Below are 12304 nucleotides of genomic sequence, written 5' to 3'. Positions count from 1 at the left end.
AGAGCCCCATGTAAGTGGCACCATCCGGCCAGCTGCCCTGTTAGCCGCACGCACTCTGCAAGGGGGACGGGGGGAGTCCGGACATTTACAGATTCCCCCTGGACGCTATTTTTAACTCTAAAAGCCGGACATGTCCGGGGGAATCCGGATGAATGGTAACCCTATCAAATACCCCCCAACATCCCACCCCCACCTCAGTCCTCATGTTTCCCCCTTTGATCGCTGGGCCCCCCCGTACAAACCCCAGCACCCCCCCACTCCCCAGACACCCCCTGTACAAAACGTCAGCAGCCCCTACCTGGGCACCCCCTGTACAAACTCCAGCAGCCCACATCACCCCCCCACTCTCCAGGCTCCCCTGCAGCCCCTCAACAGGGGACAGCAGACATCTCTTTTAAAAAGCCTTTGAAATGTGTAAGGACCATCCGTTGTGCAAATTGTTCACCCCCAGCCCTAATGATTATTTCCATTATCCTCAGCCCCAGGGCATTTTGTCAGGCACCAGGGTGCTGGGACAATTTTTTTTTTGGGGGGGGGGAAGGGGGGCTGCTGAGAGCTATTGAACCAAACGGTAAACCCTCTATATGATGGAAACTATTTCAAGCCAGCGGGTGCAGCAGCACTTCCAGTTCCAGCAACTATCTCAGTCATGCTCAGTGCATTGCATTCCATTGAAAGCTATTCCAGATACAGCCCATGTGGCCTTTCATCTTTGTACAGCACCTAGCACCAGAGGGCACTTCCCAGAAAGAGCTCTTGTCTGACTTACAGCAGAGCTTTTTAGAAAAACATAACATCTTGATTTTAAAATGGCCAGCGATGGAGAATCCACCCCCACCGTTGGTAAATTGTTCTAGTGGTTAATTACCCTCTGTTAAAAATTCACACCTTCTTTCCGGTCTGAATTTGTCTGACTTCAGCTTTAAACCATTAAAATAAAATAAATAATATAAATTAATGGAAATATCCTCTTAGACCTGGAAGGGACCTTGAAAGGTCATTGAGTCCAGCCTTCACTAGCAGGACCAAGTACTGATTTTGCCCCAGATCCTTAAGTGGCCCCCTCAAGGATTGAACTCACAACCCTGGGTTTAGCAGGCCAATGTTCAAACCATTGAGCTATCCCTTCTCTATTAAATCTTGTATACCTTTGTCTGCTAGATTAAAGGGCCCATTTCTAAAATAGATGGCTAGACTCAGGGAGCTCACTCAGCAGATAGCTCCTGTTTCTACTGAACTGTGAGGATGTGAAGCATTATATTAGTGAAGATTACTTAAGAGCTCTAGTTTTGCTCTTATTTTTGAAAGTTGCCCCCTTTCCACATTGAAGTTCTAGTTCTGAATGACAGCATACTTTGAGCCAGCTCCCTTATTACTTCCTTAAACTTTAAACAGATGTTACCTCCCCTTGCCTGGTATGGTCATTAAAAATCCCTCAGCATTTTTGCAGAAATAATGGTTCCAGGCAAAAAAAGTTAAATTAGGTGACAGGTCCCAATCCTGCAATTTACAATGCACACAAAGGCTGCTGCAGCCCCATAGAGCCCTGTTGATTTCAATGGGGCTTCATACAAGTGCAGTAGTCTGCCTGTGCATTGAAAACTGCAGAATCCGTGCCTTAGAGAATATCAGTTAAAACTAAGTCAAAGTCATATAAACTCACTACATTTTAAAAAATACTTTTAGACTTACTGTCAAGCTCTGGGACAATCACGAGGTTGCACTACATCAAGAAGCTGCAGAATATTTGCAATTTCTCTCCTAACAAAGTAACTCTCCTCCCGAATTCTGAATATAGCCTGAATATTCCCTTGTTTGTATAAATAAATACCCAGAAGTCAAATAAAAACACATATGGTAAAGATGGCTTTCCCCCCATTCTACAACAGAAGTGTGTCCTTGCAGATGGTATTTCACATATACATCTATCTGCTGGAGTTTACACATGTCAAACAACCTTTGTTAGGCATGAGCAGGAGTTGAATACTGTGCTCCTGGTTCCCATCTCAGCTACGCAGGCCAATTTTTACTGTGTAACAAAAATCAGAGGCATTTGTTTTACAGTATGAGCGGGTGATCATTTTTTATTTCAATGATTTTTTGCATTTATAAGAGGACTGTCGTAGATTTAAACATTCTAGCTAATAGATGTTGAGAGATGCCTTCTGTACCATTACTAACATGTTATATTTTGCTTTACTTAGAAAGAAATTGTCTAGTGTTGCAGGCAAATGCAGTATGTGAAGTGTGTAAATCTGCTGTTTTGAAAACATAAAATAAATGAAGGGAAATACAAATTGGAAATAAATATTTTGTTTTATTAACACTCAAAGTGCCATTATCTATAGTCGTTCCATAGTTCATAAGGTTACATCCAGTAAACCTCTGCACCATAACCTTTCAAAAATGAATAAAAATTTGGAAGAAAAAGCAATCTTTCATTGTGCTAATTCTTGCAGGTCCTCATGCATGATCAACCTAAACAAAGATGTGTACCAACAATATACAAATTTCATATAAACAAAGTCATTGGTCAAACACAAAATATAAACATGGCTTCCTTTACATCAGATACAAAAAACCCAACCCAAACAAAATAAAAGCCATTTACCAGCAAGAAAATAAAACAGGTAAATACATAAAAAAGTAAAAAAATCAAAAAAGTTTTTATACATTTTTACAAGCACAATTTTGAGAATGTAACAAAGTCAAAATGTGCGTGAAAAGTGGAAGAAACCACACCGTACCTGGCAATTAGTAGGTCCTTTGTTTGACAGAGTATACTGGCTCTTTTCCTAAACTATGGATTTAGAGACATTCAACAGTGCACTGTATACCTAGCATGAGAATTTTTACTTGGTATCACTTTAAACATTATACAGGATTTTTATTTTTTTAAGCCACAAAAATGTTAATCAAATTGGAAGTCAAAAGTTTGACTGGTATTCTTGAAAGGAGTAAGCCACATTTTTAAAGCATGTTCTTATCTCATGCGCCAATCAATCAGCAATATAGTAACATGCTTTTATCTTTTCTAATACCAGAAAACTAGAAAGGTAAAAGGATAAAGAAAGAGAAGCATTAACATTAAATGTAACAAAGAACAGGAAATGGAAAAATCTGACTTTTCTAAGATTGATTTTTTCCCCCCCATATTTTTTCAAGTAGCTCTGAGAATTCAAAGATTGCTTTCCCCTTTTCACAACAGTGTATTTTCTCTGCATCACTGACACTTTAGCATTTTGTTTTTTTACAAAATTCTTAGAAGAGAAATAACACTGTTGTCCCTCCAGAGTGTTTTAATATACTTCTAAGTACAATTCAGGTCCAATTTTGGAAATACAAATACATTTTGAATGATTAAAAACAAAATTAAAAAAATATTTTCTGAACATCAGCCAGCTGAAAATATATTTATCTAGTAAATTATCTCTCAAAGCTTTTATATATTTAATTATTCTAACTAAACATAGTACCCTTAAAAAACAAGTTCATAAAAATGTAGAAATGAAACTGTGGAATAAGACTACTGGGTTATATATATATATATAGACGTGTGTGTGTGTGTGTACATACACACACACGTACATACACACACACACACACACACACACACTCAGTTTGTACACAGAATTACAAGTATACTTTAAAGTTGGGAAAGTTGTTAGACACATTATGGAACTAGTAAGCAACGCTCAACTCCTGAGTTCCTCAACCAAGATATAACCATAGGCTAATACACTTTTACACAAGAAATTCCATTTAAAGCAGCAACAGCAGTGCAGTTACTGATAGCAACATCTCAAAAGTAATAAAAAACATACATCCAAACAGTAGTACATTGCACACATACGTGATTCTCATACGCCCATCAACAATTGGTCAGAGTATTAAATCAGTGTACAAATTAAACATTTTCAAAAATGTGCAAAAAAGTCAACATTGATAGAAAAAAACACCTTTGTGTACATACATTACAAACTGTGCCCAGCATTCAACTGAGAGTAAAAACATTTACAGAGAGAAACGGATAGATTAAATATAGAGAATTTAACAGCTACATAAAAATGTACATTAGATCAAAAGGGCAAATTTACACATTTATTCATAGCATTGTGAAAATTAAAAAGCCTACTTTCAAACTTATCCAAGTCTCCAACATTTATTTACAATGATATTCCATTAAATGAACTGTGACACATCTGAGATGGCAGACAAGTTTTAATAAACCATTTACATTTTAGAATGAATGACATCAAGATTTAAACCAGTATTAGGGAAAGATAAACACTGTGAAACTGACAAAAAATGCAATGCTTGTCTTTATATCCACATTTATATATTCTTGGGGGAGAGGGGAGAGAGAAGAACTATTATCGGGGGAAAAGATGCAAAACTTTTTGAAATATTTCCCACCCTACGTTCAGTGTAAACCCATATTCTCTTTCTTCTCTGCTCCCCATAAGAAGCCTGGTCCTGCAATCCTTACCAGCAGGAGTTCCACCAGCATAACAATTGAATGATCAGGTCCAAATTTTCACTAATTTTCATCCAGTTTTTCACCCCTTTTAAAAAAACTAATGGAAAAAAACGAAGAGCTAGTCAAAATGAGCTTACTAAATTCCGTCTTTTCAATACATGAGAGGTCAACTGAACTACAGTTTTCTTGCTACAGATTTTCCCCAAGGTTTTGCTAATGGCAGAACTTAAATATGACCCCAAAAAAGGTACTGAAGTAAAGTCAAAGCAAATTAAAACAAACTAACTAGAGGTTAAATGCAAAAGCACTCTTTGTTCCTGATCTGGAGTTTAATGACTTAGAAATCCTATCTTGGGGGAAATTCTGCTTCCTCCAGTGTGCATTCATGGCTCTCCCCTTAAGGGCAGTGGAAGTCCCGGGTATCTAGGGGTGAGATTTGGCTCTTAAATTAAAAGGACTGCTTTCCCCAACAACCTCTGAAGTGTTCTTGTTTGCTGTGGCACTATGAGCAGTTCAGATCATATATCTACTTTTCTTCATGGCTTTCCTTAAATGCCCCCAAGCTAAAAACTTGGCTATAAAGAATGTCATAGGAAAGGAATTTAATCACCAAGTTTGTGCCTTATGTTAGTGATGTCAATAAGATTGTGTAGAGTTTTGTTCAAACTTTTCATTTTAATGCTGGAATGAATTTTGCATCTCAAAACAGCAACAATGAAAATCCAAACCTATCCTTAAAAATGGGCAGTGCTGGACATAACTTTTACTAGTGCCTGTTCTATTCTATTTAGCAATAGCTTACTGGTAGATAAGGATGAGTAACAGTACTAGTCTACAAAACATCACTTTTGGCTCTTGTAGAGGGGATAGAAAAGCTTTGGTTTTTTAAGTGATTTGACACTGCATACTTGTCATGAATACAAGATAGGAAGTTCCCAGCAATAAGAAATGGTATGGGCAATAATACCTTTGCTAATCCAAAAAACACCATATGGACTTGCATTCAAGCACACAAAATATGCTTTTTTATATTCATGATAAAGTTTAAAGAGCTAGAGGATTAAAAAGCTAACAAATACATTTAGTCCTAACCTGTAAATCTGACCAATTTGCTCAAGTCTCTGAAGCTGCAGTTTGACATTGCTCAATGTTGTCTGAAGGAATGGCTTACTACACTGCACTGTACCTTCTGCTTCTAGCAGGAAAGCTTTCATTCAAGACAATGGCAGGGTTAGGATTATTTAAAAGAAGAGAACACAATATTATTGGAAACAAAGGTAGCGCATTTGAACTATCTGCTAATTTGTTAAGACCGAGCCAATACTACTGTACACTTTTCTTAGCCAAACTTCATTTATTATAGTACAGTACCAGGTATAGCAAGTGGCATGTCTAAGTCTATAATCTTGGGCAAGTTATCTAGCCTGTGTCTCAGTTTTCCAATCTGTAAAATGGGGATAACACTAACATCCTTGCTGGAATGTTTGTACAGTAGGAGAGCACTGTAGGTGCTAAGTATTTTTATCATTTAAAAACAACTGTAGTAAAATTTCAACCTAAAACTCTGCTACAGATACTAGTTAAATTACAACTTTTGATACAGTTAATGAGTTCTGCCTTGGAACCTTGCATATATTTTTAAAGTATTTTGGTGGTACTGAATGATTAGACAGCCATATGATTTAAATATGGTGTTTATACACAAACAAAATTAAGGCATACAGATAAAAAGGCACTAGCTGAAGAGACAGCTGTTAAATTATTTTTCAATATTATAACCAAAAGGACAGTTTAACTCAATTAGAAACGTACCCTCAACTATTACACAAAAATGTTGCCTAAAACAAAATGGAAAGAATTATGTATGCAAAAAGTATAGTGTGTGTTTTAGATTTAACCATACTGCTACTGTAGATGCGCTGCAATTCCATTCACAATTCTTTTTTGTAAAGTAAGCATTTTCTTAAAATTATCAATGGACATTTTCCCCTCAGACAGGACTGAACTTGAAGCAAAGCACGCTGTTTGTTTTTACACTAAATGGAGTCTGTGCCAGCCAGCTGCTGTTCATATTTTTCTCCATTTCTATCACATAGAAACCAGCTTATTAAAAAATACACAGAAAACTGTAGTTTAATTAATAAGCTTGTTTCTGACTGGCTGAAGTACAACCCAACCTGTTATGTAAGCCAATAAGAATGCAGCATATCAGAATTATGCAGAGACTAACTCACTATTAAAACCAATTTACAGACAAGTTGTTAAATATTTATTACTACACAGGTGTAACAGAAATAAAGTCAGTGTACTAAAAAATAGTGGCCAGATCAATAGCGCCTGATTTGAAAAATAAGCATTTCTACTCTCCCAATAAATCTTAACACTTATTTTCTATAAGTCCAGTTCTGCTTTGGTATTTACATAGGAGACCATAACCCTGTGACAACATTCTGTCCCACTGACATTTTCTCATAAATGGACTTAGCACTCACAAGTTAATGATTCTAAAATACTGTAATGTTAGTTGGTAGGTTATTCAAAGTGGCACAGAGAAATCTTGCTTCATGACCCTCATCTTCAATGGGATTTTAATCATGCAGCTCCATGCACCTTCGGAATTATGGACATAAATTTTACTAGTTATAGTGCCAGTGGTGTGCTAGATGCTTTATAGACATGAAGGGATCTACTACTGTACCGTCATTAAAAGCAGATAATGCAAAAATCATTTTACTTCAACGTGACTTTACCAAGTTTCCAAAAATGCAACATGCAAGGGGCTGAATGTACTGCCTGTTTCTCAAAAGGTAGAATTTGACTGGCTTCATAATTCCTATTTCTAGCTCAAAATATACATTTTTAATTTATACAGTAATTGTTTAAAGGGTTATACATAAGTAACTTAGGTCAGTTGGCAGTTTCTCCCAAGGGTAAAAACAATAGTTCAGTCCTTGTGATTCATATGACAAGATCTTAAAGAACAAAACTGGTGAAATTAGTCATCATTAAAGAGGTACTATATTGACTCAGTAGTTTTTTGAGATGTCCAATAATTTATAATCCAGATGGAATTATATTTTAAGGGGAAAGCTATGCCTAAAAGTTTTAAAAACTCTGTATTATTCTGCAAGTTCTCTCTTTTCCCGATCTCAAACAAGTTTACCATTGTCAAGACAGAAAGCACTATCTTTTAAAAAGGCACAAAAGCAGCAGTCTTATTTTGTTTTTTCTCCCCAGTCACAGCTAAGAAATAACACTGCAGTATAGAGAAGCCAACTCTGCCTTGCAAACAGGGTATATTTTTAGAAAACTTCAAGCTTCAGAGAGTACAGTTTCTTTTATTGATCCAACAGTATCTTTAAAATTTCTGAGTGCTGCAGTTAAACCTGATTAAATTTTCCCTTTAAAGTTCATTTTTTGTACTTTTTGGTAATATAAATAACTTTCTTACCCTTTCAGATACCGACTATTATATATGTACATTTTTAGCTTGGTTTTTGGTACCTTCTTAATTCTTTTGAAATCCATTTCAGATATATGGTTTGTACATTATGTAAACTATTAGTCTACAGTAGAACCTCAGAGTTACAAACATCTCAGGAATGGAGGTTGTTCGTAACTCTGAAATGTTCACAACTCTGAACAAAACGTTACGGTGATTCTTTCCAAAGTTTACAACTGAACATTGACTTAAATACAGCTTTGAACCTTTACTGTGCAGAAGAAAAATGCTGCTTTAACCATCTTAATTTAAATGCAATAAGCACAGACACAGTTTCCTTACGTTGTCAAATCTTTTTTTAAAAACTTTACTTTTTTAGTACTTTACATTTAACACAGTACTGTGCTGTACAGTATTTGCTTTTTTTATTTTTCCCGTCTCTGCTGCCTGATTATGTACTTCTGGTTAAAAATGAGGTGTGTGGTTCACCAGTCAGTTCGTAACTCTAGTGTTCATAACTCTGAGGTTCTACTGTATTTTAAAGACAGTCTCTACATAACTCTCCCTACTGTCCCCGCTGCCACTAAATTTTGCTTATGAAGCAAAGGTCCTTTAAAGCACAAAGGTTCATGCAGATTCTTTCCAGAGGCTGCTTCCATCGAGTCACAAAGAAGCCAAAGAAAGTGAACACAAGTTTACTTTAATTTTGGCCCATGGGTTTTCCCTGATTGAACTCTCATCTCACGCATGTAAACCCTGCACTGCTGCTTACCGTGACCAACAAAATGACCAACCAGATAAAAGTCACAATAATCACAGAAAACAGACAACTGGAATAGGCCACCTGCCCAAAATATTGTGATAGTGGCCCCAGTAGAAGAACAACTGAACCTATTACAGGTAAATGGATTAGGATAGACCCAGACTCCTAGTTATGCTGCTGATACAGAATTTAGCAGCTAAATTAGAAAAATAAAAATTCAGAAACCTCAAGAGTCTGTCACATGAGCCAACACTAATTTCTCATTGTAGCACCGACACATTCATTTCTTTATTTTCACCCACCTCAAGCTTTTGATAGTCCTAATAAAGACATAAAGCAGAGTGGACTCTTGGGACCATCCTTGTCAGAATAGTTTGATGTCTAAAGCATCAACACATTCGGTCTTTACAGAACTGGGAGGGAAAGACAGACAACTAGTGAATCAGCCATATTAGCAAGAATCAAATTTAAGTTATACAGGTCAAAGAACTTATTTCCAAACTCTTTCTCAAATTCTGTATATTGTCTACTTTTATAAAAATGGGAGGGTTTGACTTCTCTCTCTAAAGTGAAGTCAGTTAGTACATGCTTCTCATTAGTATTTTTCAGTGGAGCTGTTCAAGGCCTGTGAGATCGTGTCTCCGAATTTTACTCTTTTATTACCCTGTTCTAGAGATGGAAAAGATGAATAAACATTTTATGACTGAGATCTAGCACAGTTTGATCCTTCTGGATTGCAAAATTAGAGACTCATCCTGTTTAGCTGCTTTGTTCCTTTTACATCTTTGGTCATTTTTAATGTAAAACTCAACATGACAGTGGGTGCCACTGCTCTTTGTTTAGTTGGACTTCATTTTCAAAATTCATGTACTATTGCTGTGTCACACACGCAACTTTAAAAATAGTCCACTTTTTCTGTGTGGTCTGTCCCTGATGTTTCTATGTTGATTGCTTTTAAGGCTTTCCCTAGGAAAGAGGCATTTTAATGTTATTTTTATCATCATTGCGGCTTGAAAAATATGACCAAAGAAGTCTTGAAGTGCCTTGTCATCATTTGACACTAACGGAATTAGACACAAGGAATTAGAATTCATTTTATTTCAGGGACTTTTTCAAACATCCTAATAACTGGATTGTGTTATTAAAACAATTCCATTTAAAACAATTTAAGAAGGATTATTATATTCAGGTGCATGACCTTCAAAATACATTCCTTCTCAGTCTCTGACAATTGTTCTGAATCTCTTATTCCTTGCAGATAATTTTGATAGTCAGATGATGCATACAGTAGATAAGGATTAATTTTTTTCTTTGCCATTCATTGGATGGTGAAGGACTTTATCTCACACCATTTTGTGTCTTACCATCACCTAAGGAAAGTGACCCCCCCCACCCCTTTAACTTATATGGTAGGCATATCTTTGGCAGCTGCAGGGGGTATTATTTTTATTTATCTGTTGATCTTTTTGGTTATTTTTTGTTTCTTCATTATGGAGACTATCCCCTGAGCTTTGCAGTCTCTAGGAGTTTGGATCTATCATCTTTGATTTACCTGTAATTCTTGTTTTATGAAGGTAATAAAATAACTTTATAACAGCTCTCACCAACTACTCATTTAGAGTTATGTTCCTGCCTTATTTTCTTTTGGTCACAAAGGAAGTGTCAGGCAGGTGCTCTATTATGCAGAGCACTCTCTACTCAGGGTTCTAAGTTCTTTGAGCTTTCTAATTAATTTCCAGAAATGTGGGTTCATGCCTCAAGTGTGATATTCAGAAACTGATTAACAAGCTAAAATATAACTTTAAACCCTCAGCAGCAACTACCTACAGTACAAAGAACAAATCACAGATGATGATTTTCTTCTCCCTGCGTGCTAGCTGCTGCTGTATTTTTCCCTGCATCCTGAGACAGTCAGCGGTGTTAGAAAAAGTTACAGTTCTTGACAGTCCAAGTCACATGTCTGTTTTCCCCTTAGTTAAGGAATGAATATGTACTAAAGTGCTTTATCTTTGTGAACCACATCAGTACATTACAGAAACAAAAGGTTCTGGGTCCTGTTGGGGGGCGGGGGAGAGGAGAAGAGACCCTCATTCTAAATACAAAAATTTAGATTCTTGCTTATAATCTAAGTAAAACAAAGAATCAAGAGAAATGTTTTCTCTCTTGTCTTTTTTCTCCTTTTTTTGTAAAAAAATAAAAATAAAAGTGCAGTCAAATAGAAAATAAATGCAGTAGATGCAAGCTGAGTTGAGGCAGGCTGTTAGTGATAATGTGCAAATGTGTGTCTTAGCAGTTCATCTGCAGATGGTCGCAACTTGGCCTCGATAAAAATCCGCTTAAGGAAATCCCGACTATGGTCCGAGACATGAGGTGGCAGCTGTGGACTGGTTGGCTGGGTGGCAATTTTAAAGATGGCAGCCATTGCTTCATACTCTGCCCAAGGGGGTTTCTCAGTGAGCATTTCCACCACCGTACAACCTACGCTCCTGAAACAGAGGTGAAAGTAAAAGAGCAGGTTACAAACAGAATCATGTTCTCCCCCTGTGGAAACAAACTACAACAAGGAAGCTTACTGAAATGCCACAAATGGAAGACTGTTACCCACGCAACATTGCAACTCAATTTCAATTGAAAAAACAGACTTTTATCACGTCTATAACTACGCACTTTATTTGAATGTCACACTAGCCACTGCAAATCACAACTTATGTCCTGCTCCACGTCAGCTAACCTGAATGTAATTACTCCAGTGGCAGATGTTTATGTGACTTGCTCATGTGACCCTGGAATCCATCTTGTGCCTATAATTTTCCACAAACAGCCTGAGAACTTTGTTTGGACAGTAAAATTCCATCCACACGGGAGAAGGTACAAAAGACCCTTGGAAACATCTCCATTTTGTCTTCATGTCCTGCTTCGTTTTTCTGGACTGAATTTCTAACAAGGAAGCTCTAAACAAGGACTCATGATCCCTAAGCTATTTGGGTAATTTCCAGATAGACTTTTGCAAACTAGCAGTTTATGCCATCACTGCTTCAAACCTGATATAAGAACTTATGCATATAATCATTGCAATGATTTCCTCGACCATTTTAACGATGTCTTTTCTCTTAAAAATAAACCTTTAGATTTTAGCAACTAAAGGACTGGCAACAGCGTGATTAGTGGGTAAGAGCCGAGTTATATATTGATCTGGCGACGTGGTTGATCTTGAGAGACCAGAAGAACCCTGTTTGATGAAATTGGTTTTCAATAACCACTCATCATAAAGTCTAGTGTCTAGGTGGTAAAATAAGTGCTGGAATGCCTAAGGAGACTGCAGTTTTGACTTCTTGTTAACCAGTGTGATGAAACAGAAGTTTACTTTTGTTACTGGCTTGGTATATCTTATGATAGAATAACCATCAGTTTGGGGGTGAGTCTGCCCTATTTCTCAGCAGTCTGTCCTAAATCTGGCATCCTCAGCTGTGACCCACTGACACTCGGTGAGTTTATCTAGACAGCAGGCTAATTTCTTACTTGAAAATAAAATGTACAAATGCTAGAGCCAGCAATCTGAATTTCTGGGCCAACCCCACAGTAAGTGGCAGTGCTGTCACCCACTGAATCACTGTTCAGA

General features: G+C 37.0%; 1 protein-coding gene across 1 annotated transcript in view; it reads right to left on the bottom strand.

Moving 5' to 3' along the window:
* Positions 1 to 2297: 2297 nt before the first annotated feature.
* The window catches only part of MAP3K2 (mitogen-activated protein kinase kinase kinase 2), a 100260-nt gene continuing 90253 nt past the window's right edge, over positions 2298 to 12304 (bottom strand). Inside the window, exon 17 of the mRNA XM_034785287.1 lies at positions 2298 to 11171. Coding sequence (XP_034641178.1) covers positions 10946 to 11171 — 226 coding nt within the window. The 3' untranslated portion in view covers positions 2298 to 10945. The remainder of the gene's footprint in view (positions 11172 to 12304) is intronic.

The sequence above is a fragment of the Trachemys scripta genome, chromosome 11 (genome assembly GCF_013100865.1).
Source record: "Trachemys scripta elegans isolate TJP31775 chromosome 11, CAS_Tse_1.0, whole genome shotgun sequence".
In the NCBI taxonomy this organism is placed as follows: domain Eukaryota; kingdom Metazoa; phylum Chordata; order Testudines; family Emydidae; genus Trachemys; species Trachemys scripta.
Note: the sequence above shows the minus strand (reverse complement) of the source record. Positions and strands in the feature narration are given on the sequence as shown.